The sequence below is a fragment of the Siphateles boraxobius genome, unplaced genomic scaffold, assembly GCF_051911475.1.
Source record: "Siphateles boraxobius isolate OS27281-9 unplaced genomic scaffold, OSU_SipBor_1 46, whole genome shotgun sequence".
NCBI classification, from domain to species: domain Eukaryota; kingdom Metazoa; phylum Chordata; class Actinopteri; order Cypriniformes; family Leuciscidae; genus Siphateles; species Siphateles boraxobius.
The window spans coordinates 7,686,824-7,711,049 of NW_027509097.1; the positions used below are offsets into that span (position 1 = coordinate 7,686,824).

Sequence of the window (24,226 nt, forward strand, 5' to 3'; positions counted from 1 at the left end):
TTAAAAATTAAGAGATACTTTTTTTTAGCTAACGTGTCAGGCTGCATGTCCATGTGATGATAAGATTGGACCTATTCAGACCGCAAACAATACACTTTTTGACAAGAGATTACGACGATTTTTGAACTTTTACCACAATTACCCTGGGTACTTAAAACGGTTATTATAATTTGTAACATTGTGAAAATCACATTTTCACTAAGCAACAATCAAGTGCAGTAGGCCTACCTCAATCTAGAGCCCACCGGAACTGTAGCAGTAGCGGCCTGTACCCGGGGAACTTTAATCTGTTGCACCAATAGGTTAGTGTTTTGTAACATGTTTTTGAAGGGTGAGTAATATACAAATACCTTCATCATTTAAACCAGGTAATGCTTCAGCATTTTCTGTTTAAAAGACGTGTTAAAAGCCGTTTCAATTACATATTTAGTCACGCGATCATTATATACATACACAGAAATGGGAAAGGCTTGATAACCGGTTTAACAGAATGGATGTTAACGTTAGCATGCTACATTCTGCATGATTTAAAGTTATACTGTGACAGGACTTTCTATTCTGTGTTATAGTTTGATTATCGGTTTAAAGTAAAAAATTATAAGTTTAATTGCTTATAATTTAAGAAAATGTTTGTTGTTTAGATTGACTATACAGCTTAATGATTGTAAATGAACGTAGTAGCAAATAAAAGGCTTATGTTATAATGTAAGTTGTTTCATAATTTCATTATGCATTATTCATAATGCATTATGCTAAGTTTATTTTCATATACACTGTCGTTCAAAAGTTTGGTGTTGGTTTCTCACAAAGTCTGCATTTTAATATTGTGAAATATTACAATTTAAAATTATAATATAATATTAAATATAAAATATATTTTAATGTATTTTGAAAATGTTATGTATTCCTGTGATGGCTGAATTTTCAGCATCATTACCCCAGTACCAGTGCCACATGATTCTTCATAAATCATTTTAATATGCTGATTTGGTGTTCAAGAAACTTTTATTATGATTATCAATGTTGAAAACAGTTGTGCTAAACCATAATATGTTTTTCAGTATGCTTTAATGAATATTTAAAAAAAAAACAGGATTCATATTAAAAACCAATATACCTTTGTCACTTTTGTTAAATTAAATTAATTCTTGCTTCTTGCTGAATTAAAGTATTATTTTCTTAATGATTCCAAACTTTGAACGGTAGATGAACTTACGTACTTGTAAAAACATATCTGTTAAATTTTTAATTTGTGTCTTATTGTTTTCATTAATAAACCATTTATTCACGTCTAGGTGCAATGCTGCCTTTGTTTGAGTTATGGACTAACACAGTCTGTGTAATGTAATCCATCATTTAGTAATAATATCTGCCCTTTTCTTATGTTTTAGGTCAAGCAAACCTGTCTTGAGGGGATTCCACTCGTAATTCTAGGATTATGCTATTACCGCTACTTCTTCGTGGGTGCACTGCAAAGCACTATATACAGCAAGCACTTTCTAACACTCGGTTATGCGTTAAGTGCTGCAACATCAGAGGACTAGCCACATCCAGTGTCCAGCTCTTCCTCAGGAGAACCCCACAGCGATTCCTCAACCAGTCACGAGGAGCTAAAACTCACAAGAGGAAACATCAGAGCCAGGAAGATGACTGGAAGAAAAGGAACAAGACCATCCTGACATACATTGCGGCCGCCGGAGTGGGAATGATTGGCATGTCATATGCTGCTGTTCCTCTCTACAGACTGTACTGTCAGGTCAGTATTAGATTGATAATCTCAAAGCCATTTTTGGTGGATTTATTTTATAGTATTACAATAACATGTTCCTCTCTTACTTTAGGCAACAGGGCTGGGAGGCACAGCAGTAGTTGGACATGACATAGAGCAAGTGGAGACTATGAAGCCAATTAGGGAGCGTATTATTAAAGTGACCTTTAATGCAGACACACACGCCAGCATGCAATGGAACTTCCGTCCACAGCAGTCAGAGATTTACGTAAGATTATACAATTTTTTTTGTGACAATCTTTTTATTCAGTTTTATAAAAATGTACACATCAATTTTGTTATATGCAATAAACATTTATGTGTATAATACCAAAAAAAAAAAAATATATATATATATATATATATATATATATATATAATGACAAAGCAAAAAACTGATTTGTGATAACTTTGCAAACTTATTAAAGGGGTCATCAGATGCAAAATTCACTTTTGTATGGTGTTTGCATATAAATGTGTCTTTGCAGTGTGTGGAAACAACCACCATACAATGAAAAAAATCCTCAAAAAGGCTAAACACTCACAATAATCAAGCCGTTTGGATTTTCTGAGCTATCATATTGCTCATGCTCCGCCCACGACCGTTGACGCACTGTCCCGTATTGACATATTTACCTCAGCCATTTGTATACTGTCCATTATCATTTAAATTGATATGCACCGAAACGTGTCGCTGTGAACAAAGCTGTTTTTGACGAGGTAAAAAGGGTGTTGTTTTACACAACCATTGAGGAATTTTAACCAAAGTATGTTACAGACTTTACATGAAGACCCTAAAGAATCATGCCAACTTGTGGAAAATGGGCATCCGATGACCCCTTTAAAATAAAAACTTAAATAATTGCATAAGTATTCACACCCTTCTCTGGGACACGTGCAATTTAGCTCAGGAGCATTCCAATTCCGCTTGTAAATGTTACTACACTTCTAGTGGAGTTTACCTGTGGCAAATTCAATTGAATGGGTATGATGTGGAAAGGCACACACCTCTCAATAAACGGACTAACAGCTGAAAATGCAAATCAGAGCAAAAACCAAGCCATGAGGTCAAACGAACTGCTCGTAGAGCTCAGAGACAGGATTGTATCAAGACACAGATCTGTGGAAGACTGCAAAAAAATCTGCTGTTTTGAAAGGTCACAGAAGCATGTAGCCTCCATAATAATCCTTTATGGAAGAAGTTTGTAACAACCAGGGCTCTTTCTAGAGCTGGCCAAACTGAGCAATCGATGGAGAAGGGCCTTGGTTAGAGTCGTGTCCAAGAAGCTGATGGCAAACATCCCTGCAACACTCCACCTATCCGGGCTTTATGGCAGAGTGGCCAGACTCAAGCTTCTCCTCAGTGAAGAGACCAGACAACCCACTTGGAATTTACAAAAAAAAGCACCTAAATGACTCTCTCAGACTGTGAAAAACGATGGAGGTAACCAGGCACTGCTCATCACCTGCATAATACCTTCCTAACTGTAAAGTGTGGTTGTAGCAGCATCATCCTGTGGGGGTGTTTTTCACCAGCAAGGACTGGGGGACTCATCAGGGTAGAAGTAAAGCTCAACGCAGCAAAATATAGAGTTAATTAAAACATAGTCCTGGGCACACAGCTGAGACAATACAAGAGTGACAACTCTGTGAATGTCCTTTAGATGCCCAGACAGAGCCTGGGCTTGAACCCAATCGAAAATCTCTGGAGAAACCTCAACATGCCTGTCCACCGACAGTCCACATCTAACCTGACAGAGCTTGAGCGGATCTGAGGAGATGAATGGCAGAAAATTGACAAATGCAGATGTGTAAAGCTTGTCACATCATACCAAAAAAGACTTGTGGCTGTAAAGGTGCTTTAACTAAGTACCGAGTTAAGGATTTGAATACTTCCAGTTTTTCCTTCTTAATAAATTTGCAAAGTTGTCACAGATCTGTTTTTTGCTTGGTCATTATGGGGTATGGAGTGTAGACTGACTTGGAAATATAGGAATATTCAGGAATGACATTTTAATGTGGGAATTCCATAAACAACATGTTTTTCATATAATGTCTCTGAAGGTTGAAACTATCCAAGTTTATTTATTAACAGAATTATTCTGTTTGAATGTTTTCCCAGGTTGTACCAGGGGAAACTGCGCTGGCTTTTTATAAGGCACGAAATCCCACAGGCAAACCAGTGATAGGCATTTCAACCTACAATGTTGTACCTTTTGATGCTGGACAATATTTTAATAAGATACAGGTAAATATGTGATGCATTTAAATAAATCCATACTAACATAACTATTATAATCTATATATTTATGTTACAATTTATTTGTTAAAGTTGACATCTGTATGCAGAAATGTATGGCTATCCATGTATAACCTTCTTTGCTTACTGAATAGTGTGCTAAATTCTACTACTTTGTTTTTCCGTCAGTGTTTCTGTTTCGAGGAACAGCGGTTAAACCCACATGAGGAGGTAGACATGCCTGTATTCTTCTACATTGATCCAGAGTTTGATGAAGACCCCAGGATGGCACGAGTAGACAATATTATACTCTCATACACCTTTTTTGAAGCCAAGGAAGGACAGCGGTTACCAATCCCTGGTTATAGCTAATTATGCATTATTCAGAGACTTTTAATCAGAATTATCTTCAGGAGATTGTGTTCTGTAATCATTTTGATAATGATTACTACATGTGATAATGTTTGATGTCGGAATCAAATGGTTATATCAAACATTTAAGAGTTATCAAAGCTGATCATTTGTCTGTGAATGTTGTCGTTAAGACAATAAAATATAAGCTCTTATTTTTGCACAAGCTATAACCCCTTGATATCAAACCACTAAACTGTATATGCAACATTTGTGAATTTGTGTCAATATAGTCTTTAGGACGCTAGAGGGCAGCATTTGTGCATGTTTATTTTATTTTGTTCACATGATTCAAAACCTAATTGCATTGGAGTGAAAACAATAACTGTGTTGTGCCACTTTTGTGATCATGTTGGAATAATTAATATTACAGGGCATGTAATGTTGCAGCATAAAAAAAATAGTCTGTGCTAGATTTTTATAGATTTTTTGGATAACACAAAGCTGTAACAGATACATGTTATATAAAGCGCTCTCAGTGGAGCCCCAGTGAACAATATTGAGAAAGAACACTATGCTGAAACTTGTTTTACATAAGCAGATGCAACTCACAAAATCAGATCGTAGTTGATGCAGGGGGTCCACAAAGAGGAATTTAAAAAATATTTTTTAAATATTGAAACATAAAAAAGACATATTTTAATTTATATTTTTCTAAATATGGATCTGTAAATGTAGTCATGATAGTGGATGTATGTTAGATATAGTGAAATATATTAATAGTGTTGGCTGGAGTGTTTGTAAAGGTTGAAAACCTGATGCAAAATACTATCATGCAATAATATACAAAAGAACTAAGACGCATTAATGAATTTGATAGCCTTTATTCTCAAACTTAAATATGGTTATAAAGTACTGCGATTTTAGAAGAAGAGACAAACTACAATAACCTGTCTAGAAACCATATTACGTCATTAAAGCACTACGTAATTCTTCGTGCCCCGGAAAACAACAAACCCGAGCACGCGCTTGAAGCGCGCTGGAGCGCTGACGCAGAATCAGCTGAGCCACAGTCCGCGCGACAAAACGTAAATGGATGATTTACGGGGGCTGATCTGCCATCAGCGCTTATAGCATCAACACAGCAAATTGGCCACACCCTCTTAACACAAAATGGGCGTTTACGGGATTTAATGGACGCGCGTAATGTCCAATAAACAAACAGAGCTGCCCTAGCAACTCTACACAGGAACCAATCAAGGAAAATCCAAGAATGAACTTACAGTTTTCTGTTAAGGGAGGCTGATAGAAGAGATGGATCGTGCCAGAGAGCTCAAAGGAATAGGTTTGCTCGCAATACAAAGATACAAAACATTAGGAGTGATTTATTAAGATTAACATTTATTTTACAAGTATAAACATCTAATTTAAGAAGAGTCACTTGCCTTATGTTACTATACTGTAAACATATCAGGGTCTGTATTTACCTACAAATGTGACGCAACAGCATCAGTGGATCCACAACCAGAATCTTTGAACAGTAGGACAGCTTTAGTGATGTACTGGATATGACAATTTAAACACAGAAAACACTAGTGAAGAATACGCAGGTTTGTTTTTTAAAACAGCTATATTGTTCAGTTCTGGTGGCTTTTCCATCAAGGGACAGTTACATGATGCACCAGAATGGGTCATCGGGCTGATGTGAAGATGAACCACAGGAGCAGCCCAGCAAAAGCTTATGATTTCCTCCTGAAATTCCTGCTGGTTGGAGACAGTGATGTGGGGAAAGGGGAAATACTGGCCAGTCTGCAGGATGGATCCAGTGAATCACCCTATGGATACAATATGGGTAAGTTATGATCCTTGTATTGTACAAATGAGACTAAAGTAGGACAGTCTATGCATTTTCAGGTGAATCTATTATCATGGATTCATTGAATTGTAGGTTTTTTAACATTTTGATCATGTAACATGATGTTCAGACTACTTGCAAAAATGTTACAAAAAAAGCATGCCAAGCATCATGACTACATCAACACAGTTGTAAACTTGTCAATATAGACAATTTATACAAAATAAAACGATTGTTCACTGAAGTACATTTATTATAAATATTTCATTTATTATTACAGTAAATGTCTCGTATTTTAAACGTTAAAATCACATTGCTCATCTAGCCCTGGCTTGCCCAGCTCTTATGTGCAGCTCGGTAGTATGTAGTTATGAGTTTCTCCATGTTTTGGAAAACTCTTCCCAGGGGACAAAATCAACTCCCCGCCCATTTGGGCTTTCACAGCTAAATAACACTCCATGCATCTTGTCTAAAAGACCGTCAACATTTTTTTATGTGACAGAAGCAAGTGGCTGGTATCACATAACTAACAAATAGCAACATCTTTACACGTAATGACTTGTATCACTTATTAACTAAGTACCAATCAGCTAGTGTGACTCCTTTTAGGTCTGTTGATTCTTAGTAATTTCCATTTCTTCAGAATGCTATCACGGGTTTTATTGTTATTTCACCATGCATGCTTGAACAGGAGGAACAATATGCTTCATGCGCACAATTTTCATTTTCACAGCATTTGGTCAAAGTCCAAGGTCTGACGAACAGCTTCTGTGACCTTTCAATACAGCAGATTTTTTTGCAGTCTTCCACAGATCTGTGTCTTGATACAACCTGTCTCTGAGCTTTACAGGCAGTTATTTTGACCTCATGGCCTGGTTTTTGCTCTGATTTGCATTTTCAGCTGTTAGTCCGTTTATTGAGAGGTGTGTGTCTTTCCACATCATACCCATTCAATTGAATTTGCCACAGGTAAACTCCACTAGAAGTGTAGTAACATTTACAAGCGGAATTGGAATGCTCCTGAGCTAAATTGCAAGTGTCCCATAGAAGGGTGTGAATATTTATGCATTTATTTAAGTTTTTATTTCAAACGGATCATCGGATGCCCACTTGACTTTTTGTGTCTGCACAACTAAACCAGCCCAATTGCTGATATAGCAGAACCTGATTTCACCAAATGCAACATGTTCTTGGATCAACATCTTTATTGATCCTGTAACAACATTCCAATCAAGCAATCAGATTTGAAGGACAAGTTTACAGTTTATGTCAAGATTAGGCTTACAACAAGGGTAAGGTACTTCTACATCAATGTTATTCACCTATCATTTCCCTCTGTTTTTAGGGATACCATAACCATATAATTTATAGTTAGGATTACGTTTTAGGACATGAATGTTGTTGCAGGATCAACTAAATATGTTGACGCAGGAAAACGTCTAACTCAGCAAAATCAGGATGTGCGGGTGTACCGGTTTCCAGGTATTAACTATGTTCCAGGGGTTAAGAATCGTGCTTCAGGGGGGACTACAAAAACAACCCGCGCCAACAGTGTAAAACTAGCCCAGTACAGCAGGAAAACTGTGGACTTGGCAACACTGGCCAACCTGTTCATTGTAGGGTCAGAGGCTGACTGAGATCTGGGTGGCTTGCACAGTTGTGTCCTCATTTATCAAAGCAGCTGAGGATGCAATGCCAGCCACTTTTAGAAGAGGGGCAACAGGTTATATAAGGAACAAAAAAAATTTATCTTTGGAACAAGAGCCTTTAGCATAGTCTTTGAATCACTGGACAGGACTATTACTATATTCCTGATGTCAACATGAATTGTCACTCGCAATCCATTTTACTTCTGTAATGTGACTTTCTGAGCATGCAGCACTTTTCTGGATTGTGAAAAGCTGACTTTCTAAACCAAAATGAACATCTTAAGTGATGTCATCAAATAAGCATTTTGATTAATTATTACAAAAATAAGGTGAATTGATCACTAAGTCATAATAATAAGATCAGAAATGTGCATTAAGAAAGTAAATTGGGACAAGGTTTCATGTTGACTTTAAACTCTTCTCTAGTTGCTCATTTCTAGCTCAACAGTTATGAAAATGTAATACCCCACTGCAGGCTTGTGAAAGTGACTTCATACTACATTCATTTACATACTCTCTATAAAAAAATAAAAAAATACTGCCCCCGTTGGGCCAGTAAACAGTTATGTTATCAGCCAGTAAACAACAGGATGCTAATACTTAGAAAACAGATTCCAAGACATTGGGTATGCAAGCAATTAATAGACTACTGCTGGAGCCTTTTGCTGTTTAGTTTGCTTACCAAATTCAGAACACTTTATACATCCTATTCTGCCATATTCTATAACTTTTGTATTTATTTTGCATCATAACCTTAAGAGCAACTCACAAAATTCCTTATAAGTGCACACATGTACATGGTCGATAAACTGCATTATGATTCAACAGGGAAAGCTCTTGCCTAATACTCTTGCCAGCAGAAGTCTCTGTTGGAATTTCTGTTTATAGAGATTATTACTACTGGCCAAAGCTCTTACATAACTGTGCTCTCTGACTGCTGAACGAAATGCGGCTGAGGGGAATAAGGATGCAGCCAGGCTTTGTTGGCGAATGTGGCGATAAACGAGTGGAACATTCTGATGTTTATCTAAACACTTGCATGAGCCTCTCAAGCCATTTGTTTGTTTGAACGATGAAAAAGGAGCATTGACTCTTGGTTTTAAAGAAACAATGACAGTTGAAGCTTTGCAGCTGTACTTCACTAAGAGACAAATCAGTTCTGTGCCACTGAAACATTTATCCCACCGTCTTATAAATAACGAACAGGCTGATGTCTTGCTCAATGTGTTTAAGGTTATGTAATGTCTGTGGAGCTTAATCAGGGTAGACGGCATATTTAATTTTGCACAAATGAAAATGAGGCTGTGAGGGGTAGAAGAACAGTCTATTGTATTGTCTTAGATCTCATCTAATTTTAAATGATCACCAAATATGTTTTTAGTTCATGTTGCATTACCTTGGATTTATACTGACACCTTGCAGCATCACAGAAAAGCGACTCTTGCAATTATGGGTGCCATATTGTTTATTGGCCAGCATTAGGTTTTTGTAATTTATTGGTATTGGTCAATATTTTGGTAATGAATGTTTATTTTTGCATGCTCATTTGTCCTATTTTTATATTTAGATTACCTTTGCCGCCAACACTCACTTACTTTTATATTTCAAAACACTACTAACGCTGTTAATATAATCTTTAGCAAATCTGAAAAGGTACATTGATTTTTCATACTGTATATTATACTGCTGTGATGACTAAATTCATTTATAGCATTGACTAAGTTTTTAGTATTTTATTTTTAATTGATAAAAAAATATAGAAAAAAGTATAGAATTTTAAATAATAACTAGTGCTGTCAAATCGATTAATCGTGATTAATCACATCTAACATAAAAGTTTGTGTTGACATAAAATATGTGTGTGTATATATTATTAATGTTATATATATCATATATATGGCTCTCTCTGTGTGTGTATACATATATACAGTATGTGTGTGTACAATATATATATGTGACCCTGGATGACAAAACCAGTCAAACGGGTCATTTTTTTGAAATTGAGATTTATACATCACATGAAATCTGAATAAATAAGCTTTCCATTGATGTGTGGTTTGTTAGGATAGGACAATATTTGGCCAAGATACAACTATTTGAAAATCTGGAATCTGAGGGTGCAAAAAATCGAAACATTAAGAAAATCGGCTTTAAAGTTGTCCATTTATATTCGCGATTGTGCTGCATTCACTCACAAAAATAAATGTTTTATACATTTCTGGTAGGAAATTTACAAAATATCTTCATGGAACATGATCTTTACTTAATATCCTAATGATTTTTGGCATAAAAGAAAAATTGATAATTTTGACCCATACAATGTATTGTTGGCTATTCCCACAAATATACCCGTGCTACTTAAGACTGGTTTTGTGATCCAGAGCCACATATATAAATGTAATAGTATATACACACACACACATTATGTAAACACAAACTTATGTTAGATGTGATTAATCGCGATTAATCGATTTGACAGCACTTAAGCCTATATGATACTAATATGACTGATACTGATATGACTTTCATGTAGAATCTCATTTATCTCTATGTAATTTTTTGTAAACATATGTGAAATTTGTCCGATTTTGACATCTAATTTTTTTTTTTTTTACTGAGTGCACATTTAAATATGGTGTCTACCCTGACTAAGGTCTATAGGAGTTTAATTATGCTGTTTTAAATTCTGGCTGATCTGTTTGATGTTATTTTCAGGTCAACCACATCTCCACAGGCCACAAAGCAGCTTGCAGTATATTTGGTTTGTGTATAATTTCATGACTTTAAATTTCATGGGGATGGATCAGTAAATGTTAGCATAACTGTTTCTCCCTAAGCTCTAGATTTTGAAAACCATTATCCACGGAGGCTTCATCCTCATCCACTGACTCCCGTTGATCTGGCGTATGTGTCATCCCGTCAGAAAAGGTCTATGGCTCGCTGCTGGTTGTTGTGAGGGAGGTGAGGAGAGGTGCAGAGCAGGGTAATTGCGCGGGGAGACAGAAAGAGTTAGTGTGAAAAAAATCTGTCAGGATGAATCAGAGCTTGCCCACACAAAACAGGAAGACTGCATCCTACAGGCAGACATTTTTATAAAGAAAAAAAATAATTGTACAAGCTGGTGTTATACAATATTTGTCTAACTGCATCACAATGAATTAAATAATTCACAATAAGCCTTTTATCACAAGCTTGATAAAAGATTTATTTAGTGGTGGAAAATATGATGTAAGCGCTGAACATGTTTATTTGATGATATTTTTGTACTTTAGTATGAAGAATCATCCAATTATCTTAAGAATTTATTGCTCAATTTTTAAAGAGATAAATGCTTTTATTCAGTAAGGACATTAAATTGATCAAAAGTGACTGTGAAGACTTACATTTTAACATAAACACATTCTTATTTTAAATAAATGCTGTTATTTATCTATTCTATTCAACATTGATAATAATAATAAATGTTTCTTGAGCACCAAATCAGCATAGAAGATTGATTTCTGAAGGATCATGTGACACTGAAGACTGGAGTAATTACTATCAGAAATTCAGCTTTGCCATCACAGGAATAAATTGCATTTTAAAATATATTAAAATCAATTATTTCAAATTGTGATAATATTTCACAATATTATTTTTACTGTATTTTTCATCACATAAATGCAGCCTTAGTTAGCATACGAGACGAGACGTCTTTTAAAAATATTTAAAAAATCTAACCAGCCCCATATTTGAAATGATATAGTAGTGAATGTTTCTCTGACCTAATCAAAACCCAGTTGACATATATTATTGAAGCATATTAATAATAGCCTGTTTTATCACAAATAAATAAATCTTTGCATTTATTAAGTATTATATACTGTATGTAGTCCTTGTGACTCCAAATAGAACTAATGCATAATTTTTAGTGCAAAGGACTTGATACATGATACTTTATTTTTAATGTACAGAACATGAGAGTTACACCTCACCATTTTGATATGCTGCAAATGAGTGACCTCACAGTTCATAGGGTGACTTGGGATTGTGTTTGGTTCACTTGATTCCATTCTTTAGTGACAGCCATGGTGTTTTTAAATCCTCTCTGTCACCTTAATGGAATCTCCCAGTTGTTCCATGTATATTTTCACAGTGTTGGATTTCTTTCTCATCGCAGTGGAATGTGTGATAAGCTCTAAAATTCCCTATAGGAGAAAGAGCGTTCAGAATGCCAGTGTGTATGTGTGTGGAACCTGGAACCCCCATGGAGGTGACACTAAAGCTTTCCAATCTCAGGCCAGACATCCTCAAGTGTTATGTTCATAACAACAGACATTACTTAATCATAGTTGCTGTCATCCAAATTCATGATCAAAAGAGGGACATTGTAACTGAAATATTGGTGAAGACTAAAACATACAATCTTTATTTGAACATAAAATTCAAACTCTCACTTGACCACTCTACAGCTGTTCCCACCACTTGCTTTTCTCAGTTATTAGATTATTAGTAGTGTTTGCTAGGGTATTACTATCACTCATACTTTTGCTCATACTAGGAATTTGAACAATCCCCTGCTTTGTTTTATAACCCGTCCTGCACTGTTTATGTTATCAACCTGAATGATACCTCAAATTGCGCATCTTGTTTAAGAGAGATGCTTTTACTTTTCTATGCATTCAGGCTAATAAAGTTGGGCAGGGACAATATGTAAGGACCAGAATATCAATTAGACGGGATCTTAATGGGATCTTTTAACTTGGACAACTAAACTACCCAGAACCCTTTAACTACCGCTAAAAACCAATTATAAGAAATTAGTTGTTGTTTAGCAACACCCTGGCAACCAGTGAATGAATTAGCATCATGACAGTAGGTACTACACTTGTTTTGATGGTGTCCATCGAATATGAACTTCAGAATCTTTGCAGAAGTATAGTTATTTGTACTTTGGGGTGTGCAATGTCACAATTTTTGATCGTGGACGATTAAAATGTCTCCACGTTCTGCTTTTGAAGAAATATCGCAGTATCGTGCTACACTGCGTTCTATCAGTTGCAGTTCTGGCGCCTCCGTCCCAACATACTGTACAATGTGATGTACATTCAAATCACATGTTAACGCACGCAGAGGTCGAGTTACACTAACGGGATACTGCAATTCACAAACGTTCTTTATTTGCATGTGCTTTAAACCATGCCGGTTAAACATTTCATTCGCGTGCTGATGCGCTGTTCTAACATGGGCTTTTCTGAGCACATACACCCGAAGCGCACAAGCACTTAAAAGCCTGTCAAACAGCGCCTGGTTACTGGACTTATTATCTGTCTTATTGGGTTAATACCATGCTGGTGTGTCTGCCTGTATCGCGCCGTTTTCTGTGCCGGTGTCTGTGTCGGTTTCCGGGTGACTGTGCCGGTTTTTGTGCCGCTGTGTCCGTGCCGGTGTCTGTTTCGGTTTCCGTGTCAGTGGAAAACTTCCGTGCCAGTGCCGGTGTGTCCGTGCCAGAGTCTGTGCCAGTGTCCGTGCCGGTGTCCGTGCCAGTGGCCATGTATGTCCCTGCCGGTGTCCGTTCCGGTGTTTCCGTGCCGGTGTGTCCGAGCCAATGTCGGTGTGTCCGTGCCGGTGGCCATTTCTGTGCCCATGCTGGGGCTGGTGTGTCTGTGCCGCTGTCTGTGCCAGTGGCCATGTCCGTGCCTGTTTCAGCACCCGTGCCTGTATCCGTGCTGGTGTGTCCGTGTCGGTGCCAGTGTCTTGTTAGTCATTAGTCTTGGTGTATAAATAGCCTTCATGTTTCCATTGTATCTTGTCTGGTTTTGTTTGTTTAACCGCTGCTGTTGAGTCTCATGTAACAGAGTCAAATTCACATTTTTTGTCGTGTCGTGTCCGTGCCGGTGTCCGTGCTGGTGTGTCCGTGCCGGTTTCCGTGCTGGTGTGTCCGTGCCGGTTTCCGTGCCGGTGTGTCCGTGCCAGTGGCCATGTCCGTGCCGTTGTCCATGCCGGTGTGTCTGTGCCGGTGTCCATGCCAGTGGCCATGTCTGTGCCGGTTTCCATGCCGGTGTGTCCGTGCTGGTGTGTCTGTGCCGGTGTCCATGCCAGTGGCCATGTCTGTGCCGGTGTGTCTGTGCTGGTATCCATGCCAGTGGCCATGTCTGTGCCGGTTTTCCATGCCGGTGTGTCCGTGCCGGTGTGTCTGTGCCGGTGTCCATGCCAGTGGCCATGTCTGTACTGGTTTCCGTGCAGGTGTGTCTGTGCCAGTTTCCGTGCCGGTGTGTCTGTGCCGGTGTCCATGCCAGTGGCCATGTCTGTGCCAGTTTCCGTGCCGGTGTGTCTGTGCTGGTGTCCATGCCAGTGGCCATGTCTGTGCCAGTTTCCGTGCCGGTGTGTCTGTGCCGGTGTCCATGCCAGTGGCCATGTCTGTGCCAGTTTCCGTGCCGGTGTGTCTGTGCCGGTGTCCATGCCAGTGGCCATGTCTGTGCCGGTTTCCATGCCGGTGTGTCTGTGCCGGTGTCCATGCCATTGGCCATGTCTGTGCCGGTGTCCGTGCCAGTGTCCATCTACGTGCCGATGTTCGTGTCTGCGCCGGTGCCAGTATCCATGCCAGTGGCCAATACTGCTAGCCAATTAACTTAACTTATTTTGCCAGTGTTAATTTATTTCTATTTTGACAGTTTTTGTTCAGACTTTTTGGTCATTAAAATAAGTTTTATGCACCAAGGCCATATTTATAATAAAGTATTGTAAAAACAGTAATATTCTGAAATATTATTACAATTTAAAATATAGCTGTTTTCAATTTTAATATAATTTAAAAGGTAGTTTTTACTCCTGTAAATGTAGTCCATTTCACTAGCCAGTCTTCAGTCTACAGTGTCACATGAAACCATTCTAATTTGCTGATTTCATAACATTTATTATCATGTATGTTGAAAACAGTTGTGCTGCTTAATATTTTCTGAAAAACTTTATCGGGATTCTTTGATGAATAAATAGTTTAAAAGAACAGCATTTATTTGAAATGCTTGAAATGCAATGCTTACTGGCTAATTAAAAGTAGTTTTTTCTTTGTTTTTTTCTTGAATTGCTTTCTTCTTGTTTAACCACATTTTTTTCCATAGAGCAAAATAAATAAATAAATACAATAATAATAATTATCCACTTGATACTTGCCCTTCTCCAATGTAGAAATGAGTCTAAAAACTAGATTTGTGCCAACGGACAGCAGGACTGAAGCAACATAAAATTCATCATATTTTAAACATACTTACAAACTTAAACATATAGTATGTGAATTAGTTTTGAAAAGAACATATATTGTAACGAGCAATGCAGTCTTGTTTGAGTTTTTTTATGCTTGCTTGTAGTGGATGAATGTAAATTTGTGTATGTCTGTGTGTTCTTTTGGGTTTGTTTATGTGTACTTGCTGGTTGATTTGATAAATGTATGATTGTGTGAATTGTATCAAGGCATCTGTGTGTGTGGAGTGTGTGTGTTTCCGTGTATTCACTCATTTCACATGTTTTTGTCTCTCACTAAAACCAATGAAAAAGTGACAGTTTATATAGTCACTTTGAGGACAAACAAAATCGTATTAATAATTAATAAACATTCATGTTCATAAAACATTAACAATATAATTTGTAGCTCTGTGTTTTAGCTTTGAAATGCTTGCACAAATTTCACAACATGGCACACTAGTATGACCAACTAGCAGTTAGTTAGGGGCAATCAGTCTTACTTTTCGGTATCAAATTAGATCAATCTGGGTTTTTATGTATCTGACTTGAAAAAGTTATGAACCGTCTTAAAGAAAGGAATTTGATGACTACAAGTAACACTATCTTAGCAGTTTATGCAACCTGCCATGCAATGTTTAATGTGTTGGACATTAAACTTAAAAAAGAATCCTGTGTTCTAAAGCTTCCTGTGTTCAATTAACTTTGAATGTTATCACTTGATACTCTTAAGATTATGTAACTAAGTTGATGATGTTACCATGGACATAAATTAGCATATAAAATGTAAAGAGTGTGCTTAAGCCTGGTTTATACTCACCGCATCCTCATGACTATGAAGGTGCGTGTGTCAAAAATGACATCTTTGAAAAACATCATAGAAAATTACTTCAACCCCATTTTGCGTGTCGGTGTGCATGGATAGTTTTTGTAATTTTGCATCTAAACCGGCACCCAGTTTGCGCTTTTCTAAATGAATTGCCTACAATACAATAGCCTACAAGCCTACAATAGCAGAAATAAGTCTTTATAATGAGAATAAAGGTCCAATTTTAATAAAAATGTTCATAAAATGAAATGACAATGTTTAATGAAATTAGAAAATATTTAATAGACCGTTATTTAATTTAGTTTTATATTATGTTCTCATATCCATACATTTTGTTCTAATGCCACAAGTAATAATCTCAAGGTTTGCTGGGATTTAAATGATTCTTTGGTTCTGGGTTTGGTGACTCGTAATAAAAACAAACATTGTCACTTGTGTACCTTCTCACCGTTGCTCCCTGATGGTTTAGAGGACAATTACTCCGAGTAGCCCCCTGTCATTTCAAAGAATAGTACAACAGTGAGCGCGTCTTTTTGGAGAGGAGCGAGTGCAGTCGGCGGAGGCTCGCAGTACGGAGCCAGGCGAAAGTATATAAACAAGGCTTTTCTACTCCTGTCTAAACAGTTAGCCATGGCTGTCTCTTGTGATGCCTGAAGCCCAATCAGATTAAGTTAGGGGTCATATCTTCATTGTGATTGGTTGATCAGGGCCCAATCAGTGAGCAGAATTACTTTTATTATATAAAAAAAAGATTGGTTTAAAATTTAAACCAAATACCATGTGGTGTCCATTCCAATGGACTCAGTCTGAAGGGGTTCATTTGCTTTGCTTTGTTTATGGAGGAAATCTGTTCGAAAACTGTCACTTTCGGGATTACACTTGGTGACGCTAGTGCTGCATAAATTACACACTTACCTTTAAGTAATTTTGTTATTTCTTTTTCACTTGTAGGCATTGACTACAAGACAACTACCATACTCCTCGATGGACGCAGAGTCAAGCTCCAGCTTTGGTGAGTAGCTTTACATCACATACTTTTTCTAGTAAACCGGAAACCAGCACCTGACAGCTCCTTGAAATACACATTAAACTTTTAAGTTTCAGCTTGATTTCTTCCTGTTATCTTCTTGAGCTCAAACCGAGCATGAAGAGAGATTAAAGTTTCCATCACACATGTGTACTGTCAGTGAGGTCCTTTTGGTTTTCAAAATATAAAGTGAACACGCCAAACGTCTGGCTATGTTAATTACAGCGCTCCTCAATAAACTTCCAGTGAAACATTCAGCCAAGACAATCCCACTAGCCATGCCTAGAAGTTGTTTATAAATTCTGGCACATTTCAAGAGAACTGAGCTTTTTGCAAGAATTTGGAATCAATTATTGATCATCTGGCCTTGACAGACGAAGCATTTTTGTGCGAAGTGTTTGTGATACTCCAGTCCTACCCACTGGAACATGACTGGCACATCTTGGTGCTGCGCTCAGCCCTGGATGGTGAATGATTCATTTCACTGCTCCTACTCAAAGTCTGCTGCCCTGGCACCAACCACAGAAAGCTCCTCGTGTCACCAGGCAGAGGGAAAGACAATAGCTACAGACGTATGGAAGAACAGAAGTAAGATGAATGTGTTCTTTGTGATGCAGACCCTCTGTGTTGTGTTGTTTTTGCAGGGACACATCAGGACAAGGCAGATTCTGCACCATATTCCGCTCATATTCCAGAGGAGCACAGGTATATATAAAAAAAAGATAAAAACACTTAGGAAAAATTGTAAATACAAAATTAACAATTATTTACCATATTTTAATTGTAAATAAATCCAATTTAGAAAAAAAACGTTTAAAACTTATATCATTGGAAAAAATATTCTATTCATAATAATTATTTTTTTAAATGTAAAATAGTGGGAAATAATTTTAATCAGTCACCATTTTTTTCAAGAGTATCTGTTTTAAATGTTCTCTTTTAAATTATTTGATTAATAATTACTCATTTAAAAATGTAATGATTTAAAATAAATGTACAATTCTATAGACAAATAGACTTTAGGAAATGGGTTGTTGAATATCTCTGAAATCCCAGTGTTCCCAGACAGTTGTTAAACACCACACCCAAAGATCAGCAGTTCCTGTTGAAAGTGTGGTATGCTATAAATCGGAGTGGACTGGTATTGTTGACGTAACATTTCCTTGTTCTGGCAAACATAGATATCCTAATAAAAGCAACTCTTGGAGCAATGCCACAATCTTTATTGACATTATCATAAACTTATTTTCCAACAATTTTAGTATACAGTACATATACATACAATATGAGATGATAAATAGTACTACTTCCAGTACCACATTGACTTTGAAAAACGTTCCCTTATCATATGAGATGAGGATGAATGTGTTGATTTATTAATTCAAACTCAAAATCTTAGCGAAAATTCTATTTATTTTTTTTACATTTTGAATAGAAAATGCATTTAAGTTTCATAAACTGTATGTTATCTATAACTAACACAATTTGTTTCTCACAGGGTGTTATCCTTGTATATGACATTACAAACCGGTGGTCTTTTGATGGCATCGACAGATGGATTAAAGAGATTGATGAGGTAAAATCAGATCCGAAAACTACTTTAGTATTTCGAGTAATAAGCATGTTAAACCTGATGTGCGATATGAACAGACATGAGGTCATACTAGTGGTTTTGGAATTACATTGAAGATCTGAATAAAACATAAGCTAATCATCTTGAGAAGGTGTTAAGATAGATGTGTATCTCCATAAATCAGGAAATGTGCTGTTTTATGCAACTCGGTTATGATTATAATTGTTGCAATTATAAATGATAATAACAGAGGCTTTGTAACTAATCTGTGTCAATAGCAGGGGGCTGATGATGCGCTCTACGTACACTGGCTGTGCGAATTGTTTCAAAATTGCTTTATTAATAAACATAAATATGACAAATATAAAACGCATCAGGAAACCAGTAATGTCCTGAAGAGATCGTTTATAACCATTGATGTACTGTTTTATTTTTACCCAGCATGCACCAGGTGTCCCCAAGATCCTGGTGGGAAACAGGCTTCACCTGGCCTATAAGCGGCAGGTGACGACTGAGCACGCCCAAGCCTTTGCAGAGCGACTAGGCGTCACTTTCTTCGAAGTCAGCCCTCTCTGTAACTTTAACATTACTGAGTCCTTCACTGAGCTGGCCCGAATTGTGCTCATGAGGCATGGTATGGAGCGACTTTGGAGACCCAATAAAGGTAACAAGCCTCTATTGTCAGGATTCATAAAAACAAAATAGATCATGTGTTTATTACAGGGCATTCAACCCTATGCATTTATTTACATTCAGACATATAAGATGTGGTCATTATTCAGCGGTCTCAGAAATTTCTCACCGTTAAGTCCTGGTGCATGCTAAAAAGGACATCTCAGGATTTTTATATATATATATATTGATGTTTGGCCTGTCAACTTCCTCTCTTTTGTTTTTCAAAAATAGTTATCACACTTTCAAAATATGGAAAGTGGAACAATATTTTGTAATTATCAGATGCATTTAATAGTTTTCAAACAGTTTCTTGGGTAAATAGAAATTTCAGTGAGAACAACACGGGAGTATTATTTTCCTTTACAAGAAAGACATTATTTTTTATGTCCTCTGTAGGAGGCTATACAGGTGTATAGGTTAAAAAGACAATATTCCTATGAAATGCATTATATTTCTATGCAACTGTTAGAGTTCTCAGTATTGATGTCATTATTACAGTATGTTTTTACATTACAAGTTAGCCCCAAAACACGTTGTTAAACACTGTACAGTATAAGATTGGAGCACCATTGTTTGCACATATTGTATAAACCAGGAAGTAAAAATAATTTAAACAAATGATTTACTATCATAGTATCATACCTAACATAGTTGAGAAACTAAGTGCAATGATTTATTTATATATGTTTAGTGGGAGTTTAGTAGAGAAATACAACATGTATCTTTTAAAAAAAAAAAAGTGCCACTTTTTACAAGAAATCTGATGATTTGTGAATGAAAAACAATTTAATGCCTGCTAGTGTCTTGCCTTCTTAGGAGTTCTGATGTCTGATACAGGAAATATTATATTACTACAATTAAATTCAAATGTTATACTTCTATTGCCAAAAAAGAGAATATATTTAATAATTATTGTAGTAAAAATGTCACTTAGATAAATGTCAGTTATATTTACAATTACATAAACAAGTAATTAATTCATATAAAATAGACAAAAGACAGATAAATCTCTACAATAGTCAATGGTATAATACCATCGTTGTTGTTTCACTGCACATCCATCAACATCTCTCTGTGACTCATTAGATTTCTGAGGTTGGAAATGTTCTCTCAGGGAATTAAACAAGCTTCACCATAACTGCTTTTGACATGAGATGATGCATTACGGAACGCTGTCAGACCTTTATGTACTGCCTTTTCTGAGAATGACCGCATAAACAACAGCAGTAAATGTTTTTTTTTTCCCAGACCAATGCTGCAATTATGTATAGGCCAAATGAACACTTGAGAAACCTGAAGCTTTGAGACTTTATACTGCTCACAGCAGAGACACCCAGTGTTCAAATATCAGTGTAACAGCATGCCACCCCCACAGCACATTTCTCTTAATAATCATAGCTTTGCTTTATGCTAAAAAAAAAGCTTGTTGGAACGAGATCAAGCAATATGAAAACATTTACTGAATAAAAGCATCATATGTTTATTTTGACTGGATATTATTTAAAGGCCAAGGAATATGATAAAACAGATTCTTGTTTCCATTGCATGACTTCATCCTTGTAAGACAAACAAACGGTTTTAAATCATATGATGATAGATAGCTTGCTAATCTACATATGCATTTTGAATTTTAACAGTATTTTATTAGAAAAAAAATCAAACATTCATCCTTAAACCTTGCATTTTTCCATGCCTGTAAAATGAGGATGTTTTTATGGTCCTTTGCTTTAACCAAAACCTGTTCTTTTCTTTTGTCCAGTGTTGAGTCTGCAGGACCTGTGCTGTCGTTCTATCGTTTCCTGCACTCCAGTGCACCTTGTGGACAAACTTCCACTTCCTGTTGCCTTAAAGAGCCATCTGAAGTCCTTCTCTATGGCCAACGGCCTCAACGCCAGGATGATGCATGGACGTTCTTACTCAGTCATAGCCAGCAGCGCTAAAAAAAGGAATGGAACCAAAAAATCCAAAATCATCTATCCGCCACTGAGCCCATCCCAGAACTGCGCACGGACGAGCTGCAAGATTTCATAGATCAATGCAGTTGCTGTACTTACAATACACACTCACAATGCAATTTAAACAAGGAGCTAGTGTTCAAAGCCACCACAGTCTTACAATAAATAAGAACGAGATAGAGAACTGTGGCTCGTGAAGTCTTTGATTTATTAGGTGTTTGACCAAACTTGTTCACAATGTTGGTTTGTTTGAAACACATCCTCCTGGCTATATCTAATTGGGACTGTCGGAGAGATGTGCAAGAGAAGATCTGTTTCTAAGTGTTGCCAAGCCTTTATAATGCTCTGGATTGTTTAAATAAATGTACAAGTTCTTCTATCTTTTAAATGTATTGATGGTACTGCATTTTCCTGTGGAGGACTCTTTTTGCTACTGAACTTGGACCAAGCCAGCAGGAAAAAGACAGCTTTCTTGTTTTGTGATCACTTTCGAAATGGACTTTACTGATAAGTAATACCAGCTTACTTTCTCTTTAATACTTTTATTCAGGCACTTTTCAGGGGCTAAGAGAGAAAAGTCAAGGTTGTGACACAGCTCTTTGTATTGTGTATATAATTTTTTTAGTTTGATACTACGTTGTTAGAATTCTTAATTATTGTGATACACTTGATCTGTTACCAATAGGCTATTGTTTTTAAACAATACGTTTATATGGGAAACACACCAAAGACGTGGGAGATGTGGCTTCATTTGTCACGTTGGAAACAATGCTAATATTTCAGATTTAAACTGCAAGTAAACAGAAATTTCTAACATGCTGTCACATCGAGTTTTAAATAAAGATCAGTGATAAAATCAAGAGGTCATGTTGTCTTTTATCAACCATATGTCCACTAGAGGGCAATGTTTGTTTTCTTTTAGGTCGTCTAGTCTCCAATTGGGTTTGCTAGTGCAATGACTTATACACTTGTGGAGGGATTGGTGAAAAGAAAATTAATGATTTTTCCAAAATAAACAGTTTTTAATTACTGAGGTTGAAGTTGAAAAAAGAAATCATGCTTATGACATACATCAGCAAAATAGTGTATTGCAATACAGTTTAAGTACCAGGGGCAAGGCTAGTGGCAACTTGAAGCTCTTTTAAATAATTATTTTTCTTACATTTAAAAATTTCCATAGAAATGTTTAGTCTTTTTTTTTAGCGATAGTTGTCTCTAAATCGTACTTTTAGTGTGGGATTACTATTTCAGGAGGTTGAACCGTTATCCTTCCGCGTACGCGAAAATTGCCGCGAACGCAATCTCAAAACTCAAAACCCAAGTTACACCGTCTATGGTCAAAAAAGGAGAGTGAGTAAAGTGAGTTATGCCGCTTGTCTCATGTTAACGTGTAGGCCTATACGGTTTAGGTTTTGTGGCAATATTTTCCAAACTAGTATATAATATATTTTTTCCCCCGCCTTAAAATAGGCCTAATACCTGCATGCGATAGTGAGGAGTGTATGAATGGGCGAATAATATTGGTCAGAATACAATTTTAAAAAAAAACTTACTCCATCACTTTCTCCAGTAGGCCTATTTGTCTTTAAATTCTGGGCCCAGTTGTTAAAAAAAAAAAAAAAAAAGTTTAATGTGGATCAGAATGAAATGGAAATATTTTGCTGTCCAAGGTGAGTTAATCTTTTTGTTCTGGTTTTTCAAAACAACATTGGATTAGATCACCCTGAATTATCGTCTTTGTCCAGATCCAGACAAATTTTTCCAGATTACTAAATCTGGGTTACCAATAGGCTACATAATGCAGACTACTAAACTACTAATGAACAAAAGTACAGCCAGATTTGGGTCACTTTGTGTTATTTAAATAAAACAATATAAACATCTCCTTCCATTTTTAACAGCCAGACCCCTCATCTGACCACAACTAATAAAAACAGTTGTTGGGAAACTACTTTTGACAGGTTAATCTCTGATGATTGTGTCTTGTAATAAATATATTGTTATTATTTAGAACTAAAATAAATTATTTTTCTTTGATATTGATAGCTGTTTGGGGGATTATCTTATTGGGCATTTTTTTAGAATGTACTGCAAGGCTTAATAAAAATATTTTTAATTTATCTATTATTTTAATGGTAAACAAATCAAGTGCAAACATATGTGTATACATTATATACTAATGTTATATTATTTAATGAGTTTTAAAAGTTCTCATTACATTTTGTTCCTGAAATCCACCCTGAATCCACCCTTCTACTGGGATCAGGAAAGGATAATCCAGATTTTTTTTAGATCAAAGGAACCCCAATCGTACTAAAAAGTTTTGAACAACATATACTGAAGGTTTGATCCAGATCAAAACCAAGACTGGATTACGTGATGTAATTTGATTTTAGAATCCTTTTTTTTTTTTTTTTTTACAAATAATTTAAGATTTGATCCAATCCAATAGCTGAAATCTGATCAAATTTATTTTGAACAACTGGGCCCTGTATTTAATTTGGAAAATAGCCAAACTTTGATGGTGCACTCAGTATATTTATTTTGAGCCTGCCAACATCAGATAAAAACTAGAAAAGGATCAATAAAAATGTTTTAAAAAAAATTAATTAGAAAAAAAAATACAACTCACTAATGTCAGGGTTGTTGCAGGATGCCGAAGACGAGGACACGGGAACTGAAGTATAGTTGATTTACTTACGAACTAAACTTACAGGAACAGACAGAAACAAAGGAAACTCCAGGACTTCAAAAACACACAACCTTACATCGACGACGACCAACAAACACTGAGGGAAAACACAAGGCTTAAAAGAACTGGGACTAAGGGGATAATTAACAGAACACAGGTGAAGAAACTGAACACAAACGAGGAGCGGGAAAACTAACAGGACTGAACCAAAATCACAAAGACGGGGGAAACCAGATCACAAAACTGAACTAAACACACTGAAACGTGACAACTAACAACATATAGACTGTACACTTAAAAAACATGTTTAAAAAAATGTCATTCTTTATTGGTACATCTTTTACTTTAATGTTGTGAATAAGCTTGGTTTACAGTATTATGTAAAATTAGTGTGT

The 24,226-nt window shown here is 36.4% G+C and overlaps 2 protein-coding genes across 4 annotated transcripts; both read left to right on the forward strand.

Annotated features, from left to right (window-relative positions):
- Positions 1-223: 223 nt before the first annotated feature.
- Positions 224-4,740, forward strand: cox11 (cytochrome c oxidase assembly homolog 11 (yeast)). 3 transcript variants are annotated; one of them, XM_077200554.1, is made up of 5 exons: positions 224-302; positions 1,392-1,756; positions 1,842-1,997; positions 3,891-4,016; positions 4,197-4,740. In XM_077200554.1, the coding sequence occupies exons 2-5, from the start codon at positions 1,439-1,441 to the stop codon at positions 4,377-4,379; spliced, it is 783 nt and encodes a 260-aa protein (XP_077056669.1). In that variant the 5' UTR covers positions 224-302; positions 1,392-1,438; the 3' UTR covers positions 4,380-4,740. The 3 variants fall into 3 exon arrangements, with proteins under 3 accessions (XP_077056669.1, XP_077056667.1, XP_077056668.1); XM_077200552.1 differs by having other exon boundaries at positions 256-331; XM_077200553.1 differs by having other exon boundaries at positions 290-368.
- Positions 4,741-5,612: 872 nt separating this feature from the next.
- On the forward strand, positions 5,613-21,995 carry rab40b (RAB40B, member RAS oncogene family). The gene is made up of 7 exons (XM_077200550.1): positions 5,613-5,703; positions 6,022-6,210; positions 16,861-16,921; positions 17,581-17,641; positions 18,435-18,512; positions 18,951-19,173; positions 20,944-21,995. Exons 2-7 carry the CDS (start codon positions 6,045-6,047, stop codon positions 21,213-21,215), a joined length of 861 nt encoding a protein of 286 aa, XP_077056665.1. The 5' UTR covers positions 5,613-5,703; positions 6,022-6,044; the 3' UTR covers positions 21,216-21,995.
- The last annotated feature ends 2,231 nt before the right edge of the window (positions 21,996-24,226 follow it).